This window comes from Gigantopelta aegis, chromosome 13, assembly GCF_016097555.1.
Source record: "Gigantopelta aegis isolate Gae_Host chromosome 13, Gae_host_genome, whole genome shotgun sequence".
NCBI classification, from domain to species: domain Eukaryota; kingdom Metazoa; phylum Mollusca; class Gastropoda; order Neomphalida; family Peltospiridae; genus Gigantopelta; species Gigantopelta aegis.
Window position 1 is genome coordinate 35,484,759 of NC_054711.1, and position 25,671 is coordinate 35,510,429.

At 42.0% G+C, this 25,671-nt stretch overlaps 1 protein-coding gene across 5 annotated transcripts in view; it reads left to right on the plus strand.

Annotated features, from left to right (window-relative positions):
* LOC121387331 (dipeptidyl peptidase 4-like) overlaps positions 1–25,671 on the plus strand; it is a 268,837-nt gene that overhangs the window by 91,480 nt on the left and 151,686 nt on the right. The window contains exons 1-2 of one of the 5 annotated variants that reach the window (XM_041518368.1): positions 17,212–18,226; positions 23,775–23,845. The exons of 2 other annotated variants lie outside the window; for them this stretch is intronic. In XM_041518368.1, the coding sequence (XP_041374302.1) occupies positions 18,136–18,226; positions 23,775–23,845 (162 nt within the window). In that variant the 5' untranslated portion in view covers positions 17,212–18,135. Of the gene's footprint in view, positions 1–17,211; positions 18,227–23,774; positions 23,846–25,671 lie in introns of those variants that run through there. 2 more of the 5 variants (XM_041518369.1, XM_041518374.1) reach the window with 2 other exon arrangements.

Here is a 25,671-nt window from a genome sequence, read left to right on the forward strand (position 1 = left end):
CAAAGTAATATAATTGATATACAAGTACATATATCTAATTTGTGGTATAATAATGTTATACAGTCATATATAACAATTTGATACATTAAATCTAGGTTTAAACATTTTACGGGGGGAGCATACTTCCGAACCCCCTAGAAACTTTGTTTTGCGCCCTCGATCTCAGCCCCAAACCCCCCCCCCCCCCCCACCCCCACCTCCTATGTGTACTTGCTTCTGTCGTGCCTGTAGTAACACATCGTTAGTGGGTGGGGTTTTTAACCAGTGGTCTTAGTTTGTGATCTTGTAAACCAAGTCACAGAGTTAGGATATCAGCGGCCGCCATATAGGTTACTTTTAGGGATTAGAAGCAAGAATCCTTTTAAAGTTTTAAAGGCTCTTTGCCAAATACATGACAGTACACACCACGATCTTTGATACACTAGTCGTGTAAGATAGTGAAGGCTAAATCTTATAGGTATTTGATCGTCTTACACATGAATATTGTATTAGTTTCTTCCTAAAAGTGCAATTATGTTTTCACATATTCCCATGTGAAATTTATTTCTCAGTATAAATTCGCCTATAAATTCGTTCGGCATTTATGAAACAATTTCAAACCTTACCTAGAGGCCATAAATGCTTATGTTCGTGATCAATCGAAGTGTTGTGAATTTTTACCCATTCTGACGATTGAGTATTTCTAAAAGATACTTTCATTATTTTATTTAGTTTTTCCCATTGCCCACTTTCCTTTTCTCCTTTGAATTCCATTTTATTTCTTCCCGAACTGGCAACTCCTCTTATCTTTCAACTTCTTTCTCTGTTCATCTCCACTTCCCAATCCTTGTCTCTCCAACCGCGACACGTGTTTGTCTTTTGTGTGGCTATCCGTGCTACACACCTTCCATTTCCTACTAGCTTAGCCTTGGGCTTCGTCTGACCACTTCGGTTCAGTAGTTACTTCTGGCATTGTTAAGAGGCACTTGTAACCACTAAATATACTCCCCTACTACCGGTGGTCGGTAATTAGTGCTATGTGTCAGACCAGGTTTGTTAGCGGCAGAGAACGAGGATGTCAGGTGGGTGCAGGGGAGTACACAGCGACTGCACCCGTGGAGGAAGCTGAGACAGGTAGGTGATGGTGTGGACAGCTCAGAAGACAGAGTCGGGTAAAATTGACAGACAGGGTCGAAATAGATTAAAATCGTGGGAGAAGGTTTTTTTTATTTATTAAGATAATGAGAATGATAGGCAGAGGGTGATAGGTGAGAAAGATGAATAAAAGTGTGAACCAGCTTTGTCGGGATTTGAACCACTGTCGTCAGCTTGATACTTTCAAAATGATGGTGTCACACAAAGATCTAGAGAGAGCGAAATGCTCATATTAAGACACGTTGTTGAGCTTCTGTAGATATTAAGACATCCAAGGATATATACACTGGGTGTATAGAATACACTGTCTATGCTAGACACTACGTATTTTCACGAGTACACAAACTGTGGATCAGGTACCTTTAAATTCACTCCCGTCGTCTGCCCCAAGTTCAACCACGAACATTTCGCTAACGTTCGCGAACTATTTGATTGGTTCCCGAAGTGGTAATTCGGTTTACTGTGTAGCGTAAAAATCAGTCTAGCGAACGTTAGCAACAAGCGGTTGACTGAACTTACGCCTTGTATATGTTGATAAGTACACTGAAGAGAACTATATTTCAGTTAAAGGCGCAGTCTCAATATTGAATAATAGCGGATTTCTGCCAAACGTATTTATTAACGTTTGCTTTGAAACGTGAACATTATACATTCAACATGTACCCATACAAACTGAAACGAAATAATCTAATTTACCAATGGAGGACGACGTGCAGAATTGTTTAGTACAGTTTATACCAGTCGGGTGATGTCGACAAGTTTGCAGTCTTTGTGCAACTCAGCTGCCTCTGACGGCTCCATCCAGCTTTCGATAGTCAGGTTGCCAGATTTTATGTGGATTTACTGATTCCGTAAGATTTGATTGACGTGATTAGGTAGAAATCTAGTCGTAGTGGATGCAACTCAGTTTTCATGGAGTCCATGCATATTATAATGTTGATACTCCCAAGTTATTTACGCAATGATTATGCATGGGACTGATTCATTTGTAGTTATTTTATCATAGATAAATGTGTAATTAGCGAAATATGGCAAATGTAACTTTGATACTGCACCTTTAAATTATTTATATTTGGAAATTCTTTTCAGTAAACCGTTCGTGAAACCCTATCCGTGAATTAACGTTAATTTCAAAGGTTCCAGTATTCTTGCCGGAAAAAGTTCTTAATGTTTAATGCTGCGAACATTTTTCTCCTTTTAGCGATGACCAATTTTCTCGAACTCTGGGTTCTAATCCAAGATTATTGGCAACTCTTTACACATCAATTCGTCAAATCTAGTGTCCGTCTTGAGGCGTGATCGTTGAAAGGATCGATTCTTCACAATGGACTCGCTTGAGTTCTTCCTGTTCTTCACAGATTTGTCGAGGGGTGGGATGTAGCTTAGTGGTAGCGAGCTCGCCTGAGGTCTGATAATCGATTTCTCTTGATGATGCATCAGACATTGTGGTATGTACTTTACTGCCTATAAGGAGTGACATAAGTGGTGGCAACAGCTCCCTCCTCCTTCTCCCCCCCCCTCTAGATCCCACTTTATTTCTGTCTTTGTCGCTCTGTCTATGTCTCTCTGTCTATGTCTCTCTGTCTCTGTTTCTCTCTCGAGGGCGGGACATAGCCCAGTGGTATTTAGCACCCTCTTGATGCGCGGTCGGTTTGGGATCGATCCCCGTCTGTGAGCCCATTGGGCTATTTCTCGTCCCAGTCAGTGCACCAAGACTGGTATATCAAAGGCTGTAGTATGTGCTATTCTGTCTGTGGGGTGATGCATATAAAAGAAAGAAAGAAAGAAATGTTTTATTTAACGACGCACTCAACACATTTTATTTACGGTTATATGGCGTCAGACATATGGTTAAGGACCACACAGATTCTAAGAGGAAACCCGCTGTCGCCACTACATGGGCTACTCTTCCGATTAGCAGCAAGGGATCTTTTATTTGCGCTTCCCACAGGCAGGATAGCACAAACCATGGCCTTTGTTGAACCAGTTATGGATCACTGGTCAGTGCAAGTGGTTTACACCTACCCATTGAGCCTTTCGGAGCACTCACTCAGGGTTTGGAGTCGGTATCTGGATTAAAAATCCCATGCCTCGACTGGGATCCGAACCCAGTACCTACCAGCCTGTAGACCGATCGCCTGCAACGACGCCACCGAGGCCGGTACATATAAAAGATGTCTTGCTACCAATGGAAAAATGTAGCTGGTTTACCTCTCTAAGACTATATACTAATATTACCAAATGTTTGACATACAATAGCCGATGATTAATAAATCAATGTGCTCTAGTGGTGTCATTTAAACACAAACAAACAAACAAAATTCTATCTGTCTCTGTCTCTGTTTAAAATGTGCTGACGTGTCTTTAAACAAATTTGTATTTCCTTTTCGTTTACAAATGCGAAACACAACCTCAACGACACTTCAATAAAGACGTGTGTCTTCGCTATAAAGGAATATATCATCAAAATATAGGTTTTTGTATGACTATATAATGCGCCGACATTAATGTGATAAAAACTGAAATTGAAACCCATTTGTGTTGACTTTCACTCTGTATAGGAAATAAATCGACGACAAACGTGCCTCTCACACGAAGAAAAAAAATACAAGTTTCTAATATTGTTATCAGCTCACAATATGCGTAGGCGCCTACACGCAAATTAAATGTAGACTCATGCTTATAAAACTTTTGTATATGAATTCGATTATTTCGTTAACAGCTATAAGCTTTTTGAATCCAGACTCCCTCTTTCAAACTGATCCAGATTATAATGTTTTATAAGCACCCATTACACTGTTGTCGGGTTTTTTTCTCCTTGTTACTTTAGTCTAATTTTCAAAATGATCATTAACCTAGTCTCACAGGCTGTCAGTAGTGTAAACAGAGTTATTTCCCTTACATGTTCCACCGGTTTTTTAACCGTGGTCAAGCCATCGGACATAAGGCTGGTAGGTACTGGGTTCACAGCCCGGTACCGGCTCCAACCTAGCGTAAGTTTAACGACTCAGTTGGTAGGCGTAAAACCACTACACCATCGTTTCTCTCACTAACCACTAACAACTAATAACTAACCCACTGTCCTGGACAGACAGCCCAGATAACTGAGGTGTGCCCAGGACAGCGTGCTTGAATCTTAATTCAATGGAATGGATTTACGACCTCTGTGGATTTAAGGTTGACGATTGCTAAATACCGTGTTCGTTTCCACTTACTATTTGTAACACCCAATAGCCGATGTATTTGTGTGCTATTGTGTTAAAGTTACATTCTCTGGTTACCATATTACAACATCATGTACAAATGTGAAATACAAGCTCAAATACACTTTTTAAAAAGTCGTGTGTGTTCGCTATGAACGGATATCGTCAAACGTATACGTTTGATTTATCACCTGTGCCGCCATAGCTCGGCAAAGCACAAACGACAGCCTGTTGTCAGTTTCAGTTAACACGTGCGTTTGCCGATTTCAAATTGTAGGGTTCGTCTCAAAAAATTAAAAGAGAAATCTTGCGCTGTACGAAGAACGTTCGGTTGAGGATACGGTACTAGAGTCTTTAGTTAAAACCGGCTTGATCTTGACAACGTATTATCGACAGTCGTACCTTCCTATTTCAGAATTGGTATTTTATAAAGTGTTAGTAGAACTTTCAAAGTTTAGTTTGTATACTAGTAACACATTAATCATGTATATATTTTTTAATAAAATATACTAAAGTAGACAGTGAACGTTTTCACTTCTTAATTTTACGTGTTAAAATCGACAAATTCAAATAAATAATATTCCGTTTGGAAAGGGTAAAGTTGGGGGGGGGGGGGGTTTAACGACTTCAAAGATAAAGCATATTGATTTAATAATCATCCGACCCCATACAACCATAAATAAAATGTGTTGAGTGCGTCGTTAAATAAAACATATCCTATCCTTCCTTCCATCTGCTGTTGGATGTCTAACATTTGGTAACTTTGACATATAATCTCAGAGAGGAATCGGGTGCATGTGCAGGGGGAGGGTATTGGAGGTCGAAACTCTTACTTGCCCAAGCTTAAACAAAAATTGAAATGTATTTTTTGGGGGAGCATGGCCCCATATAAACTTCGCTCAACACAGTCTATAACCCCCAACCCCGCTGAAATCCCTGCACACGCGCCTTGGAAACCCGCTACATTTCTTTTTAGCAAGGGATCGTTTATATGTACCATCGCACAGACAGGATATCACATACCATGGTATTTTTGTATACCCACCGATGGGGATCGATCCTAAACCGACCGCGCATTTAAAACCCCCCACCTTTTTAGGTCTAAGTAATGAATAAAAATAACATATAGTCTTGGAAAATGTTACGTAAATCGAACACAGTACCCTCTTCCTCTACCCCTAGAGCGTTACGTAATTAGTAACACCCCCTTACATGTAACGCGTATGCCAACAGCTGGCCACTGTCAAAATTTCAAGGCAAATCCCCCACTCACCGACCCCTGGAAAGGCGTTGTACCATACCTCTATGTATATAAATATGTTTTGGAGACCCCTCAATCAAGACAGTTAAATTTGTTCAAAAATTGCGAAATCTCACGTGATCTCTTGTTGGGGAATTCTATACTTGTGATAAGCCAATGAAAACCGAGATCGGTACGAGCCCGTCAACAGTGTCCCACTTTCAAAATACTGGCTTTGTTTTTGACCTGGATAAGCCAGCGTAGTGAAACCAATGCGGAGTGCAGCGTCATATATGCACCAAACGTAATTAGATTTTCTGTTCTATATGCTTAAATAATAAAAAATATTCCAGGGAATGTAGTTTTAAACATTCAGTCATTCATTCGTGTTCGTTTCCCAGAGCGTAAAGTAAACCCACTGATCTGTATTTCTAGGTCAATATCTACCCTCAAATAATGGGGGTGGGGGTTGCAACAAACATACCCATAGCCAGCTGATATCACCCGGGAAAGTGTGTGTGTGTGGGGGGGGGGGGGGGATTTAATTTTAAGGGGGACATACTTAATTAAGGCACACACACACAATAGCTACAAAAAAAACATCGATCCCCGTAGGTGGTCCATTGGGCTAGTTCTCGCTCTAGTCACGACTGGTATACCAAAAGCCGTGGTATGTGCTATCTTGTCTGGGTATGGTGAATATAAAATATACCTTGCTACTAATAGAAAAAAATGTAGCTGGTTTCCTATCTGAGACTGTCAAAATTACCAACTGTTTGACATCAGTAGCCGATGATTAATATGATGTGCTCTAATGGTGTCGTTAAAAAAGCAAACACACTGTGCTGTTTAACATAAAATAAAGTTAAAAGGGTTTTCTTCCACTAGTAGAAGGATTCTTTTATATTCACCATCCTACAGACAGGAAAGCACATGCCACGGCTTTTGATACGCCAGTCATGATGCACTGGCTGGGAATAAAAATAGCACAATGAGCCTACCGACGGGAATCGACCCCAAAACGACCGCGTATCAGGCGAACGCTTTACTACTGGGCTACGTCCCCCTCCAATGAGACTTTAATTCAACCATCAACCGTTAAAACAGCTGTAGTAGCCAAAATATTTGATTTATTATGACCTTTTTATCGTTAAGGTTTTTTGTTTGTTTTGTTTGTGTGGGGTTTTTTTTTTTTGGGGGGGGGATGGAGTGGGGGAGGGGTGGTGGTGTTATTTTTCAAAATATTTAGTACTAGTATATGGAATAACAATGCATTATGAAATTTTCTTTTTTTAAATTGCAAGGGTTTACTTCTGCATTCACAATAATAATTATTATTATCACGAATGCACAGTGCGTGGTGTTGTGAATTCTAGTATTATAGCATTAACACTGTCATTTATGACAAACGGTCTCACGCCACAGTTTCCCCACCGGACGTAGACGCTATTAAATTTAATTTGCATTTGAGTTACACGACGTACACGTTTCGTTAAACGATTTTTTATTGGTCGTTTCCGCGACTGGATTGAGACATCAAAAGCACCACCGGGGATTATTGTTTGACAACCCATCGTCTTCACAGAGATATTCATTCAATTTATCTTAACCGAGACACGAGAGGAATAGAGTGTGACAATTCACTCGGACAAACGTCTTGTTCATGTAGCATTATAACTGACGACACGAAAGACGATCCGCGTTTTAGAGTTATGTAACTTACATGTAGTGCTTGAAGGAACCATGTATTTGCAGGCTTGCTGAACGGTGGTCGATGTACACACATCCATACCCACACCCACAATCATACCATACCACTGGAGAACATAAAATGCACACACACACACACACACACACAACACACACACACACACACACACACACATACACACACATATGTATATATATGGCGGCCACACAAAAGACCTGGCAAAATTTGAAAATTATCACCCACAATCTAAGATTTAATTACCTCAAGAGTTGACCTATATATACATAATGTACATATACATATACATATACATATATACTGAAAGGAAAAAGAAACGTCGGGTTATAAATTGTGAAAAAAATCCTAAATAAGTGGGCGGATTTGTATGGAAGTTGTACTCATTGGGTCATTGTGCATTATACCCTGAATCCACACTCAAAGAAGTGTGATAGGGAGTGGCGTACGGCAAGACAATGAAAATCACCAAAAACACGTGCAAAAGCATGATTCGGACGAAGTCGGGGGTACAACTAATACCACATTGTAGTGTTACCTGTTACAGAACACAATCCGATGCGTTGTTTGGTAAAACTTTAATTGCCATTATGCAACGCTTGACCGAAATTGAGAGGGGTCAAGCAATTTCACAACTCATGCAAGGTCATACGCAAAGACAAGTTGCCGTGCAATTTGGTGTGAACCATACAACGTCTTGTGATACGTTTACGGGTTACAGGAAGGGTTGCCGACAGTCCCCGGTCCGGGCGCCCACGTGTAACGTCACGCCGAGAGGACCGAGCAATCAGGCTTGCGCATTTGCGCGATCGTCACCTTACTGCTACCGAAACTGATCGCAACACCGTAGGCACCCACAATCGTCCCATCCACCCCAAAACTGTAAGGAATCGGTTGAGAGAGGCCAATCTCGTTGCGTGTCGTCCCTACGTTGGTCTCCCTCTGATGCCATTAAGTCGCTTACCATAGTTTGACACCCAATAGCCGATGTATTTTTCGTGCTGGGGTGTCGTTAAACATTCATTCATTCATTCATTCCATTAAGTCGACAACGTCGGATGAATTGGTGCGTGCACATGCACCGGGAAGGTTCCGCATGATGCAGTGGAGGTGTATACTGTTCACTGATGAATCAAGGTACACACTTTTCCGGTCGGACGGGCGACGTCGCGTGCATCGACGTCGTGGGGAGAGATTTGCCGACACTTGCGTTGATGAGAGGGACAGATTTGGGGGTAGCTCAGTCATGGTCTAGGGTGGAATTTCCCATGGGTTGAAAACGCCTTTGGTGGTCATCGCTGAGAAACTGACAGCCGTCCGATACAGGGATGAGATCCTGCAGCCTCACGCCGTGCCCTTTGTCCAGCAAAACAACCTGACATTGTAACAAGACAACGCGAGGCCGCATGTTGCAAGAGTGTGTAGGGACAACATCGCCCCCCTCGACTGGCCCGCATACAGCCCCGATCTGTCCCCCATCGAGCACTTGTGGGATCAGTTAGACAGGAGAGTGAGGAATCGTCCAATCCCACCCATCACCCTTGCCCAGCTCAAAGATGCCTAGGTAGACGAATGGAATAACATTCCAATGAGGAGTGTGAATGCCTTGATGAATTCCATCACCAGGAGGGTCAGGGCAGCTACACAGGCACGGGGTGGTCACACACGGTACTAGTGAGACCAGTGAGACTAGTGGACTCATACACAGACTAACAATAATTAAATGACATGTGACGGATACTAATGAATTGTTTCCATGAGTGTTTGATTTCAATTATAGGGGGTACCCTCATTTGCAATCGGATTATGTTGCCATTTTCTTTCACATTTCAATAAAAAAAATTGACAGTATTATCATTAGTGTCCGTCCTTCAAGATATGTAGTACAATTGTACATATCGTGTCATACAATTTGATCTGCTGGCTTTAACGTTGACCCGACGTTTCCTTTTCCTTTCAGTATACATATACATATATATACACATACATGTCTCTATCTCTCTCTCTCTCTCTCTCTCTCTCTCTCTCTCTCTCTCTCTCTCTCTCTCTCTCTCTCTCTCTCTCTCTCTCTCTCTCTCTCTCTCTCTCTCTCTCTCTCTCTCAGAGAGAGAGAGAGAGAGAGACACACACACACATGTGGTAAGGCTGTGTCTTCTTGGAGAGTGGCAGACTTGCTATAGACGAAGCACTTGAGTTATACATCTGAGCAATCAACGCCTTTTGACCTGACATGAACAGAGATCCGAATTTAAATACGATCATTATTTTGTCGGTCAGATACACGTAAGGAAAATTACCCTTAAATGTTACCCAAAACATTGCTCTTTTTATGTTTTTCCAGTCGCGTCTGAAGTCATCTAAAAATAAAATGTATTGACAAAGCTATGGCTTCGCACCCTTCTAAGAAGCTTGTATCCCCACTTGAATGTCTCATAATAACGTTCTTACTGGCCTGGCTTAAGTCATGAGCAACACACACACACACACACACACACACACACACACACACACACACACACACACACCACACACACGCGCGCACGCACGCACACACACACACACACAAACGTATGTATACGCACACATCCACAATCACATTCGCACGTGCACAACCACATAAAAGCAGAGAAAGAGAGACAGATAGAGAGAGAGAGAGAGAGAGAGAGAGAGAGAGAGAGAGAGAGAGAGAGAGAGAGAGAGAGAGAGAGAGAGAGATTTGCAGGCATGTACTTACTATTTGTACCAGTGTTATGCGATACCTAGCACCAATATCATGTTAGAGTTTGGCCTGGTATTGTGAACGACGAGAGATGTAAATAAAACAGGTAATTTATTGATAACGTTTCTTTTTTTAATGCCACCTTGATTAACAACAGGGCAGCCAGGAGACTTGACGTCTGTGTGATCTGATTAATTAGATGATCGCCTTGTCTTACAAATGGTGGGCTTTTTTTAGTAACTAAAGGTTTTGTTGTTTATTAACTATCACGAGTTGTGCAGAGTGAGTGACTAACTAGCCAGCAGTCGGAAAGTACAATACAGGTAGGCATGTGTGTGTACGTGTGTTTGTACGTGCGTGTGTGCGTGCGTTTTCGACCCGCCCCCCCCCCCCCCCCCCCCCCCCCCCCCCCTAATTTTGTTCTTCTTTATTTCAATATATTTTGCGGGATAGCATGACCCTCCCCATTAAATCTTCTCTTGCCACAGTAGAGCCCCTCCCCCAATTTCTATCTGTCTGTTTTTAAGTCTGCCTACTTACCCTTGTTCTGCCCGTCTCGGTCTTTTTGGCCCATGAAGTGGCGACAGCGGCTTTCATCTCTCAATATCTGTGTGATCCGTAACCATATGTCCGACGCCATTTAACCGTAAATAAAATGTGTTGAGTGCGTCGTTAAATAAATCATTTTCATTTCCATCTGTCTTTCTGCTATTTCTCGTTCCAGCCAGTACACCACGACTGGTATATCAAAGGCCGTGTTATGTGTTATCCTGTCTGTGGGATGGTGCATATAAAAGATCCTTTGCTGCTAATCGAAAAGAGTAGCCCATGAAGTAGTCCTTAACCATATGTCTGACGTCATATAACCGTAAATAAAATGTGTTGAGTGCGTCGTTAAATAAAACATTTTCTTTCTTTCTTTCCTTTCTAAGATTATATGTCAAAATTACCAAATATTTGACATCCAATAGCCGTGTGTGTGTGTGTGTGTGTGTGTGTGTGTGTGTCTCTGTGTGTGTGTGTGTGTGTCTCGCTATGTGTATGAGTGATATGCATTAATGTTTATGTTTGCGTATGTGCGCATGAATATGTAAACACGAATTATAACTATTACTTATAAGATATACTATTCACAATGCACAGTGCTGACAGCAAACAACAATAACTACACTGCTTTAGTGATCACGTGACGTATGTTAGTCGATTTTGTTCAACCTCTGTGTCATGTGTATTGGTCGCAACTGTTACATTGTATAGTCGATGAAACATAATCCATAAAAATATGGATTTTGCCTTTCAGTTAAAAGCCTTTATTACTGTAGATATGGCTTCAAACTTTTAATAATGGTGTCTTACAAATATGTCCCTGTGGTTTGATCTTGAGGTCAGGAAATGGATTCCGATGACTACAATGAGGACTCGAACCCCGATGTAAGTAGCACACACATAGAAATAAATTTACATTCCAGCAAAGGCCGTGGTATGTACTATCCTGTATGTGGGATGGTGTATATAAAAATCCCTTGCTGCTAACCGAAAAGAGTATCGGGTTTCCTCTCTAGATATCTGTGTGGCCGTAACCATATGTCCGACGCCATATAACCGTAAATAAAATGTGTTGAGTGCGTCGTTAAATACACAGTTTCCTTCCTTCTAATTAACCTCGTTTATGGCTATTTTTCAAATAAACTTCGTGGTCAATGTGTGTACCCATATTATGGATATATATTGATCAATCAAAAGTTTTTAAATATGTAAATGAAGGATGACGTGTATGAGAGTTGTAAATCGTCCTGAAACAGAGTATGCGGAGTAATACAAACACAGACACGTTACATTCGTGTCTGCTTCTGTGGCACTGCGACGTTAAAATATAATCTTTCAACATGGCTGCTGGTTTCACATTTTGCAGCATTCCAGATTGCCGATATTAGTTTGGAACTTTTTCATTTGTAAAATCACATACTGTAAACACATATTGTTCAGGTTGCATTGCATTACAATACAGATGTATAAATCAATAAATAACTAACTATATATATACATACATACATACATATCGTACCATGCCATGCCATGTCATACACACACACACACACACACACACACACACACATACACAGAGAGAGAGATACATATATATCACTCTTTTTTCTCTCTTGTCTCTTGTCAGTCTCTCTCTCTCTCTTGTCAGTCTCTCCCTCTCTCCCTCTCTCTCTCTCTCTCTCTCTCTCTCTCTCTCTCTCTACAAAAGGAAGTATGTACAGAATAAAATCTGAAACTAATTTATATCTCTAGCGATGTTATCGAGTACCTCCGAAGGAATGGTCGATACAAAAGTATCCAAAAAGAAAAGCGGCGGTGCTCGTGGGGCGGGGACAGCGGCGAACAGTTCGACTGTCAATTATGAGGTATTTGACACCTGTCAATCATCTTAAAATAATTTTCACTAATCACTCGCTCGTTGTTTTGTTTTTTTAAGTTACACCTTATGTCCATTTCAGATTCGTGCTTTGTATTCTGGGCACACACCTCGGCAATCCGGGTTGTCAGTAAGGGACGGCTGGTTAATTATTAGTTGTTAATGATCCAGTGAGAGAGAGAAAATCAGTGTAAGTGGTACCCACCCACTGAGTCGCTAAAACTCGCTCAGGGTGGAAGCCGATACCGGGATTCAAACCCTGTACCTACCAGCTTTAGATTCGACAGCTTAAGCACTTCGTCACCAATCACATTTAAGCACGATTAGTGTACATGTTGCACACACCCCTCTCGGAATGGCATACGACCCCTACCTCCCACCAACACCCCTCTCGGAATGGCATACGACCCCTACCTCCCACCAACACCCCTCTCGGAATGGCATACGACCCCTACATCCCACTAACACCCCTCTCGGAATGGCATACGACCCCTACCTCCCACCAACACCCCTCTCGGAATGGCATACGACCCCTACCTCCCACCAACACCCCTCTCGGAATGGCAATCGACCCCTACCTCCCACCAACACCCCTCTCGGAATGGCATACGACCCCCTACCTCCCACCAACACCCCTCTCGGAATGGCATACGATCCCTACCTCCCACCAACACCCCTCTCGGAATGGCATACGACCCCTACCTCCCACCAACACCCCTCTCGGAATGGCATATGACCCCTACCTCCCACCAACACCCCTCTCGGAATGGCATACGACCCCTACCTCCCACTAACACCCCTCTCGGAATGGCAATCGACCCCTACCTCTAACCAACACCCCTCTCGGAATGGCATACGACCCCTACCTCCCACCAACACCCCTCTCGGAATGGCAATCGATCCCTACCTCCCACCAACACCCCTCTCGGAAGGCATACGACCCCTACCTCCCACTAACACCCCTCTCGGAATGGCAATCGACCCCTACCTCCAACTAACACCCCTCTCGGAATGGCAATCGACCCCTACCTCCAACTAACACCCCTCTCGGAATGGCAATCGACCCCTACCTCCCACCAACACCCCTCTCGGAATGGCATACGACCCCTACCTCCCACTAACACCCCTCTCGGAATGGCAATCGACCCCTACCTCCAACTAACACCCCTCTCGGAATGGCATACGACCCCTACCTCCCACCAACACCCCTCTCGGAATGGCATACGACCCCTACCTCCCACCAACACCTCTCTCGGAATGGCATACGACCCCTACCTCCCACTAACACCCCTCTCGGAATGGCAATCGACCCCTACCTCCAACCAACATCCCTCTCGGAATGGCATACGACCCCTACCTCCCACCAACACTCCTCTCGGAATGGCATACGACCCCTACCTCCCACCAACACCTCTCTCGGAATGGCATACGACCCCTACCTCCCACTAACACCCCTCTCGGAATGGCAATCGACCCCTACCTCCAACCAACATCCCTCTCGGAATGGCATACGACCCCTACCTCCCACCAACACTCCTCTCGGAATGGCAATCGACCCCTACCTCCAACTAACACCCCTCTCGGAATGGCATACGACCCCTACCTCCCACCAACACCCCTCTCGGAATGGCATACGACCCCTACCTCCCACCAACACCCCTCTCGGAATGGCATACGACCCCTACCTCCCACCAACACCCCTCTCGGAATGGCATACGACCCCTACCTCCCATTAACACCCCTCTCGGAATGGCATACGACCCCTACCTCCCACCAACACCCCTCTCGGAATGGCATACGACCCCTACCTCCCATTAACACCCCTCTCGGAATGGCAATCGACCCCTACCTCCCACCAACACCCCTCTCGGAATGGCATACGACCCCTACCTCCCACCAACACCCCTCTCGGAATGGCATACGACCCCTACCTCCCACCAACACCCCTCCAGAAAACCTCCACTTATGTTGAATGAGAAATATAATTAGAAATATAATTATGTATAATTTAAAAATCACAAAATTGAAATTGTAGTCGCATTTTTATATACAATAATACGGTGATGTCACGCGTGACCGGTAGATAATCACAGCTGTGTTCAACAGGTTTTGTTGCATGTAGTAAACTAATTTATTGATATGCGAGATATTATCCCTAACCATTCAAATACATCCATTCTGTATATAATTAACTAGTTCCCACGGTAAATATGGTTTTAGTGAAGCTTACATGATTATTGTAACGTGTAATAGTCTGTCAGCTTCTTGGGTGTGACATATCAGTAATATAGTGGTGGAGTGGGGTGGGGGCCGTACCTGTGGAGTGTGTATACATCAAAATAAGTTACACTTTGCTTTGTTTAACGACACCACCAGAGCATATTGCTTTATTAATCATCAGCTATTGAACAGGATAGCACATACCACGGCCTTTGATATACCAGTCGAGAAATAGCCTAATGGGCCCACCGACAGGGCTCGATCCTAGACAGACCGCGCATCAGTGTATGCATTATGTCTTGTGGGTGTGGGGAGGTGAACTCAGGTCCATCGAGGGCGATCGATCTTGCGACCTAGCGCACCTCAATAGAGCGGTCTACCACTGAACGACACGCGACCCTTTTGTATAATTAAATAACCCTGTGTATGACGGGACGTAGCCTAGTGGTTAAGTGCTCGTTTGATGCGCGGTTCGTTTCGGATCGATCCCCGTCGGTGGGGTTATTGGGTTATTTCTCGTTCCAGCCAGTGCACCACGACTGGCATATTAAAGGCTGTGATATGTGCTGTCTTGTCTGTGGGATGGTACATATAAAAGATCACTTGCTACTAATGGAAAAAAATGTAGCGGGTTTCCTCTCTAAGACGATATGTCAGAATAACCAACTATTAGACATCCAATAGCCGATGATTAATAAATTAATGTACTCTAGTGGTATTGTTAAACAAAACAAACTTTAATAAAACTCTGTATAAAGACCACGTTGTGTCCTTAGTTTAAAGGTTTCACTGGTTTCCATGTCACACATGATAGAACATTATTTTGAGAGAAAGGAATGTTTTATTTAACGACGCACTCAACACATTTTATTTACCGTTATATGGCGTCAGACATATGGTTAAGGACCACACAGATATTGAGAGAGGAAACCCGCTGTCACCACTTCAAGGGCTACTCTTCATGGGTTTCCTCTCAGTATCTGTGTGATCTTTAACAATATGTCCGACGCCATATAACCGTTAGATAAAATGTGTTGAGTGCGTCGTTAAATAAGACATTTCCTTCCTTCCTGTGGTTGATGGTTTTGGTTTCTGTCACTCTTTCCTGTTGGTGTCATTCCTTATTTGTTTCCATAGGTGTAACATGTATTACATATATGACTAACTTCCCAAGAAACACCTAGCCGACCAGGTGATTAAACCCCCACCCTCTCTCTCCCCCAAACTTACAAATAAATAAATTGATTATATACATTAGTTAAACACTGGATTTTGGGGGATACCGGAGTGCGGGGGATGCAGTGTACACCCCAGAACCCACCTCTGGATCCGCGACTGAAACTGGTTTTCAAAGAACACTTACACTTTGAACGTGCAATCACTATATAATATATATTGGCTATAAAATGACTAGAAAAAGGTCTTAATTTTCTGTTATTAACCAAAGATACAGTTTTTTCGTACGGAAGTACTTTTTCCATGGGGATGTTGACCCTACAAAGAAAGCAATGTTAAAATATACTAATGATAAAAAAGAAGATATTTAGCATTATAAAACATAGTATTTGAATAAGACCTATTTTGTTTTGGTATATACTAGTATATAGGTATTCTAGATAACACGGTTACGGGCAACAATATGGTTCATTTCAATTATTTCCTATTATGTAACACCGCAGGATAAATAAAATTACCGTTTTCTGTCTTTAAAAACTCTACTCAGGACGAATGGTTAATGCCACTCGACAGAGCCTTGTGATATTGGCCATTCTAACCGTCGCAGAATAAAGCCGATATCTTAAGATACTTCATAGTAACCGTCGCAGAATAAAGCCGATATCTTAAGATACTTCATAGTAACCGTCGCAGAATAAAGCCGATATCTTAAGATACTTCATAGTAACCGTCGCAGAATAAAGCCGATATCTTAAGATACTTCATAGTAACCGGGGCGGGATTTGGCTCAGTCGGTTGAGTGCTCGCTTGAGGTGCTTGCGTCGCAGGATCGAACCACCTCGGTGTATCCATTCACTGATTGGGTTTTTTCTCGTTCCAACCTGTGCACCACAACTGGATAAAGGCCGTGGTATGTGCTTTCCTGTCTGTGGGATATAACAGATCCATTGCTGCATTAGGAAAAGTGTAGCGGGTTTCCTCTGATCACTACGTGTCAGAATAACCCCATATGTTTGACATCCAATAACCGATGATTAATTAATCAATGTGCTCCAGTGGTGTTATTAAACAAAACAAGCTAATAGTAATCAGTTATTCTCCATTGGGCTACTTCTCGTTCCAGCCAGTGCATCGTGACTGGTATATCAAAGGCCGTGGTATGTGCTATCCTGTCTGTGGGATGGTGCATATAAAAGATTCCTTGCTACTGATGGAAAAATGTAGCGGGTTTCCTCTCTATGACTGTGTCAAAATGATCATATGTTTGACATCCAATAGCCGATGATTAATAAATCAATGTGCTCTCTAGTGGTGTCGTTAAACAAAACAAACAAACAAACTATTTATGACTTCTTGTTGGTGGAAATATTTATTTGTTATTCATACCATTTTAACATTATTATTTTATGTTTACATCCAATCATGGAATATTAAGGACATTAATCCTGGATACATATCTCATATCATCAAATCTTTTATCTTGACAGTAAATTCACGTCATTTGATTTCAGCCAGCGAGTGTCTGTTCATCCTGGTATTTGTCGTATAAAAATTCGAAATTAATTTTGTGCGAAACGAAAAAGGTACATACCTTAAAAACTGTGGCCACCGAATTTAAGTAAAGCAAATAAGTAGTCTGATGAAGCCAATTTCGTATTTAGGCCCTAAAAGTCAATATTTGCAATCCCGGTACTCTGTGAAAATTCCACGACGGTCTTTGAACTATGACCCGAATGCCCTTGAATTGATGCATGATTGTCGTACGTCGGAGGTATGATCAGATAGGCGATTATCGCGGTTAATCGCTAGGCTGGTTTTAGCGCCCAACGTTAGGTGAATGTACTGTGATAGAAGACGATGGTACCAGTCAAATCATCCGCGAGCGCTTGTCCTTCTCAACATGCCACCGTTACTTTTATAACGCCACCCCCCCCGAATTCGGAACACATTCGATTATTCACGAATGGTGCCATCTGTGCATTTATGTGAAACGTTCCGCCTCGGTAGTTTTCACAACATCCTTTATTTCTGTATAACGATTGCAGGGCATTGTCAAGCGTCTGCATAACATTGTTGTTGGTACCATATGTCACGTATATCTTGCAAGCATTCATCACAAACGAGGCACATACAACAGGTCTATAAAGTCCATGCACCATAAAGTATTGTTACGTTAATGCAACACTATCGATAACATAATCGCGCTCGCTAGCCGATCGGGGACATACCTTGCCCGTGGAGGGTGAGAGGGATTAAGTTTTGTCTATTTAGTGTGGCTACTAGCGTATCGAGCCCATGAGTGACAAGGATGCGTTCAGTGAATTTGTTCAAGCCTGTCAGCGCGCTGCTCCGGTGAGATCCGCAGACTCCGACATGAACAGTGGAGATAAGTTATCTACTTATTTTATATTTAAAGGGTCATCGACATTTAAAAAAAAATGCATGGTATACCTGGTTGATACTTATACTTTCTTGCCTAGAATATTCATAATTTTCTCTACAACTAGAATTCTCTTGGTTGTCCTACTGTCTGTAGAATGACAATCTGATCATTTGGGATGCGTCTTCGTTCAAAAGCTTGTACATGTATATAGCAGTTTTAAATTATGTGTGTATATTTTACGAAGAACTCCTGGGTTGCGTTCAGCCTGACCGAACGGAAAAACGTCCGCTAGACTGGTATATGCGTTTCAAATGATTACGTTGGGAACCAATGAAATAGTTCGTGAACGTTAGCTGGCTGAACTTAGGGCTGTTGTCATCTTGTCGTTGTAAAATACCCATTGTACAACAGGTCCTCATAAGTTGTCGTTTAACGGCCTGGTTGTACTGAAATGAAGTTTGAAAAGTTTTAAAGTCAGATTTTGGATGGCATTACGCTTTTTTTTTTATGTATATACAATTTAGAACGCATTCTGCTGAATCGGCAGAATGTGTGACTATCATGAATTAGCATTTACTCGTATACGCACAAAAACAGAGAAACATATTGTTTGTGGGGTTTCGGAAACAATCCGTTGTGTAATTATACACTCATAAATGAATTGAACACGACTTAATGTGGGGAAAAAAACTAACATTTTGATTGTGGCGTTTCGAAAATAATTCGTAGTGGAATTACATCCATGTAAATAAATTGGAAAAGACCAGATGTGGGGAAAAACTATTTTAAGAAAGAAAGTCTTTTTTTAAACAGAATACCATACAGTGATTTTAAAGTTCTCTGTCAAGCATTGCTTTTTATGATACATGTATATAGAATATTGTTATCTAATTCGTAAAGTATGAAGTTTCATTTATTATTTTTGCTAATAATACCTTACAACGTGAAAAAGTTGACATATTATTGTTTAGGTTATGTATCAATAAAATATTTACATGCTCCTATACCACGAAGGTTTCGGTTATGTATATGGCTTACAAGGCAATATCTATATATACACATTTTAATAATCATGGTGTTTGGCTGCATTTGTACTGAAATCGCTTTCGTCGTCTTTTGTTTTCTTTTCACTTTGTTTTCTTTAAAAAGACATTAGTAAATACCTCAAGTTTTTGAAGGGCTCGACACGTATCATTTAACCTTCTGGTGTATGTACCTAACACTAGAAGTTCCCTCTTTCCTATTCCCAAACTCGGAAAAACCTTGTATACAGACCTGATATTGTCTAATTCTTTAACTAACGGCTTCGTTTCCATACACCAATTGTTTAGCTACGTTTATTTTATCCCATACATTGCGAGCTGTTTATACACACAGATAGCCGTCTTTCCTCAGCCAGCAGTCGCCATCTGCCGTTAATATCGACACCGTTTATAATTTATATCTAAATGAAGTACATGGATCGTGATGTGTGGCACTAGATGCCTGCTATTATAGACGTTTATTCATTGATCGCTTATCACTATCCTGCAGTGTGCAGTGGGCCACAGCTCGGGACAGTGGCTTAGCGAGGGGTGTGTCCATAGGCCTCCCAGTCAAACTTGTTTTCTTTCTATTTTACTGTATTAAAATTTTATAAAATAATACAAACGTAGTGTGGGTTGTCCCCCCCCCCCCCCCACCACCACCACCCCCACTTGAAGTAAAACAATAATTTAGACAAGACTTAGTGTGTGGAAATGTTCTTGATTACGCCCTTGCGTTCTTATTTTACTTACATTGATGGAATGTTCTTGACACCTATCTTCTCTTCTTATTTTACTTACGACGTTGAAATGTTCTTGACACCTATCTTCTCTTCTTATTTTACTTACGACATTGAAATGTTCTTGACACCTCTCTACTCTTCTTATTTTACTTACGACGTTGAAATGTTCTTGACACCTCTCTACTCTTCTTATTTTACTTACGTCGTTAAAATGTTCTTGACACCTCTCTTCTCTTCTTATTTTACTTACGACGTTAAAATGTTCTTGACACCTCTCTACTCTTCTTATTTTACTTACGTCGTTAAAATGTTCTTGACCACGCCCTCGGTTTCATATTTTACACACGTCATTAGTAGGTTCTTGAAACGTCCTTTCTCTTCTTATTTTACTTACGATGTTGAAATGTTCTTGACACCTCTCTACTCTTCTTATTTTACTTACGACGTTGAAATGTTCTCGACACCTCTCTTCTCTTCTTATTTTACTTACGACGTTGAAATGTTCTCGACACCTCTTTACTCTTCTTATTTTACTTACGACGTTGAAATGTTCTCGACACCTCTCTTCTCTTCTTATTTTACTTACGTCGTTGAAATGTTCTTGACACCTCTCTACTCTTCTTATTTTACTTACGTCGTTAAAATGTTCTTGACACCTCTCTTCTCTTCTTATTTTACTTACGTCGTTAAAATGTTCTTGACCACGCCCTCGGTTTCATATTTTATATACGTCATTAGTAGGTTCTTGAAACGTCCTTTCTCTTCTTATTTTACTAACGTTGTTGAAATGTTCTTGACCACGCCCTTTTCTTCTTATAATATTTTACTTGGTCATTGAAAGATTCTTGACCACGCCCCTTTCTTCCTATTTTACTTACGTCATTGAAAGGTTCTTGACCACGCCCTTTCCCAAACAAAAATTGCAAGCTTAATAAATAGCTGGTAACTAGCTGGTAACTACCTTGCGACAAGGTTGTACAAGCATATTTTACATGGTAGTAACTACCGCGTTTCGAGCTAGTATTTGGAACCTTTTTACAACCATGCGACCAGCTTGTTGCATGCTTGCAGTAAGCTTCCGACCAGTTTCTCCCACGCTTGCGACGAGCTTGCCGCAAGCTTGCGACGCGCTCCCCGCAAGCTTGTTCAGTTTAAGCTAGTATTTGGAACCTTTTTACGACCTTGCTGCAGGCTTCCCGCAAGCTTGCGACGAGCTTCCCGCACGCTTGCGACGAGCTTCCTGCAACCTTGCGACGAGCTTCCCGCAAGCTTGTTCAGTTTAAGCTAGTATTTGGAACCTTTTTACAACCTTGCTGCAAGCTTGCTGCAAGCTTGCTACGAGCTTCCCGCAAACTTGCGACGAGCTTCTCGCAAGCTTGCGACGAGCTACCTGCAACGCTTGCGACGAGCTTCCTGCAAACTTGCGACAAGCTTCCTGCATGCTTGCGACGAGCTTCTCGCAAGCTTGCGCCATCATCAGTGGCAGCCATCTTGCATCTTGTGTAATTCTTTAAAAAACAAACAATTGTTTTAAAGTGAAAAACATGAACAGTTAAAACAAAAAAAATAGGTGCTACATGTTGTCAGATACTTAGGTTACAAAATTAGTTTACCTGTATGATAGACATGTTTTATGTATGTGGGATAGTCTTGACTAAACGAATATGCTAAAAAGCTCCTGGTCCTATATTCTTCTTCATCTTCTTGTTTTAGGTTATATTCCTCCACTATCTGGAGATCCACACTGTGGTGTAAAGTCATTTGTTTGTTTCTTCTTGTTTTCTTTTTTCTCCTGTTCCACCAAGCAGGATTCAACCAAACTTGGTCCAAATGATCCTCTTATAGACCTGACCAAGTGTTGTTATTTTTCAGGCCAATAAAAATTTCAAGATGGCCGCCCTGGCCTCTGAATAACTGAGACATTTTTTACTTTTCCTCAAGTTCTACCATGCAAATTTCAACCATATGTATTCCTAATGATCCTCTCATGACCCTGACCAAGTTTGTTATTTTTCGGGTAGATTTAAAAATCAAGATAGCTGCCCTTGCCTCTGATTGACAGAGATGTTTTTTTGCTTCTTCTCAAGGTCCACCAGGCAGGTTTCAATCAAACTTAGTCCAAATGATTCTCTCATGACTTACTAAGTGTTGTTATTTTTGTGGCTGATTCAAAATCCAAGATGGCCTCCCAGGTCTCTGATTAACTGAGAACTTTCAATCAAATTCGGTCCAAGTGATCCTCTCATGGCACTTACCAAGAGTTGTTATTTTTTGGACAGTTTCAAAATCCAAGATAGCCGATCTAGCCTTTGATTGACCGAGTTGGTTTTGACTTCAGACTTGGTTGAAACGATCCTCTCATGGACCTGACAAAGTATTGCTATTTTTGGGACTGATTCAAAATCCAAGATGGCCACCCTGGCTTCTGATTGGCTCAGACATTTTCAACATCTTTTCAAATTCCACCAGGCTAATTTCAACCAAACATGGCCCATGTCATCCTCTCATGGCCATGCATATGTTATTATTTTTGGGGCCAATTGAAAATCCAATCATTACAAGATGATTCTGTTTTAACCATATTGCATTATGATTCGTATGTATTAATATTAATTTTGTTTTAATTATTATTGTAAATACTATTTAAATCTTTTACATGCCACTGTTCCCACTGAATTTAATAAATCATATGAGAAGTTATGAATTAAAAAAATATAACCATGAAAATGATTTGGACGTAGCTCTTTCACCACAAGTGTAGAGGTGCTTTCACAGTTGAAGATATGCATGCAGCAAGCTTGCAAAAATGAAAACATGCTTGCGGGAAGCTTGCACAGTTGAAGATATGCATGCAGCAAGCTTGCGCAAGCTTGCAAAATGAAAACATGCTTGCGGGAAGCTTGCACAGTTGAAGATATGCATGCAGCAAGCTTGCAAAATGAAAACATGCTTGCGAGAAGCTTGCACATTTGAAGATATGCATGCAGCAAGCTTGCAAAAATTAAAACATGCTTGCAGGAAGCTTTCACAAATGAAAACATGCATGCGGCAAGCTTGCAGTATTACTGACTACCTTACGCGAGCTAAATGTTAGCTTGCAAATAGCTTGCATTGCTTGTACTACCTTGTAACAACCTTGTAACTACCTTGCAACAACTTAGCCGCAAGCATGCATTTTTGTTTGGGAATTCTTCTTATTTTACATACGTCATTGAAAGATTCTTGATCACTCCCCTTTCTTCTTATTTTACTTACGTCATTAAAATGTTCTTGACCACGCCCTTTTCTTTTTATAAAATTTTATTTGGTCATTGAAAGATTCTTGACCACACCCTTTTCTTCTTATTTTACTTACGTCATTGAAAGATTCTTGACCACACCCTTTTCTTATTATTTTACTTACGTCATTGAAAGGTTCTCGACCACGCCCTTTTCTTTTTATAATATTTTACTTGGTCATTGAAAGATTCTTGACCACACCCTTTTCTTCTTATTTTACTTACGTCATTGAAAGATTCTTGACCACACCCTTTTCTTCTTATTTTACTTACGTCATTGAAAGGTTCTCGACCACGCCCTTTTCTTCTTACTTTACTTATGTCATTGAAAGATTCTTGACCACACCCCTTTCTTCTTATTTTACTTACGTCATTGAAAGGTTCTCGACCACGCCTTGTCTTATTTTACTTACGTCATTGAAAGGTTCTTGACCACGCCCTTTTCTTCTTATTTTACTTACGTCATTGAAATGTTCTTGACCACGCCCTCGTTTTCTTATTTTACTTACCGCAGCGGCCACGGCACGAAGGTCCATTAAGTATTCCACAGCGGGCCAGACGGAGCAAGATATCGTGGTAAGAACATCTTTAATTCTGTCTGCAGGTGACGGTGGCGCTGGCGCTACACCAAATAACATTTAAGTTCCATGTGCACATAAATGTAATGCTTGGCACACACATAACGATTAACACCGACGCGACAGCAAACATTAGCCGCCACGATGGTTTTGTCGGTGTTACTGTTATATCTCACTACTATTATTTTTATATAGCTGAGCATACATATTAGCCTACGTAGCAATTCAACGTGAAGAACTTAGTCTACCTGTCTTACTTATATGACGTTGCGGTACTATATAAAATAACAAGTTCCCCACCTGGAGTTTGAAGTATTACTATGATATTATCCCCTTAGGGGAGGGGGGTCTGTAGATAGCAGCAGCAAGTAAGGGTTAAATATCTTATTAAAGAAGCGTTCTGAGGGTACTGCTAAAACCAAATCCCATGTTTCGACTTGTCTCAACTAGTGGTGCACTCGGTATGAGCAGTCACTGTGATGATCGGGTTCCCCATGTTTCGACTTGTCTCAGCTAGTGGTGCACTCGGTATGAGCAGTCACTGTGGTGGTCGGGTTCCCCATGTTTCGACTTGTCTCAACTAGTGGTGCACTCGGTATGAGCAGTCAGTGTGATGATCGGGTTCCCCATGTTTCAACTTGTCTCAGCTAGTGGTGCACTCAGTATGAGCAGTCAGTGTGAAGATCGGGTTCCCCATGTTTCCACTTGTTTCAACTAGTGGTGCACTCGGTATGAGCAGTCACTGTGATAATCGGGTTCCCCATGTTTCCACTTGTCTCAGCTAGTGGTGCACTCGGTATGAGCAGTCACTGTGGTGGTCGGGTTTCCCATGTTTCGACTTGTCTCAACTAGTGGTGCACTCGGTATGAGCAGTCAGTGTGATGATCGGGTTCCCCATGTTTCAACTTGTCTCAGCTAGTGGTGCACTCAGTATGAGCAGTCAGTGTGAAGATCGGGTTCCCCATGTTTCCACTTGTCTCAGCTAGTGGTGCACTCGGTATGAGCAGTCACTGTGATGATCGGGTTCCCCATGTTTCCACTTGTCTCAGCTAGTGGTGCACTCGGTATGAGCAGTCACTGTGATGATCGGGTTCCCCATGTTTCCACTTGTCTCAGCTAGTGGTGCACTCGGTATGAGCAGTCACTGTGATGATCGGGTTCCCCATGTTTCCACTTGTCTCAGCTAGTGGTGCACTCGGTATGAGCAGTCAGTGTGATGATCGGGTTCCCCATGTTTCGACTTGTCTCAACTAGTGGTGCACTCGGTATGAGCAGTCACTGTGATGATCGGGTTCCCCATGTTTCGACTTGTCTCAACTAGTGGTGCACTCGGTATGAGCAGTCACTGTGATGATCGGGTTCCCCATGTTTCCACTTGTCTCAGCTAGTGGTGCACTCGGTATGAGCAGTCACTGTGGTGGTCGGGTTTCCCATGTTTCGACTTGTCTCAACTAGTGGTGCACTCGGTATGAGCAGTGACTGTGATGATCGGGTTCCCCATGTTTCGACTTGTCTCAACTAGTGGTGCACTCGGTATGAGCAGTCAGTGTGATGATCGGGTTCCCCATGTTTCGACTTGTCTCAACTAGTGGTGCACTCGGTATGAGCAGTCACTGTGGTGGTCGGGTTTCCCATGTTTCCACTTGTCTCAGCTAGTGGTGCACTCGGTATGAGCAGTCAGTGTGATGATCGGGTTCCCCATGTTTCCACTTGTCTCAACTAGTGGTGCACTCGGTATGAGCAGTCAGTGTGATGATCGGGTTCCCCATGTTTCGACTTGTCTCAACTAGTGGTGCACTCGGTATGAGCAGTCACTGTGATGAT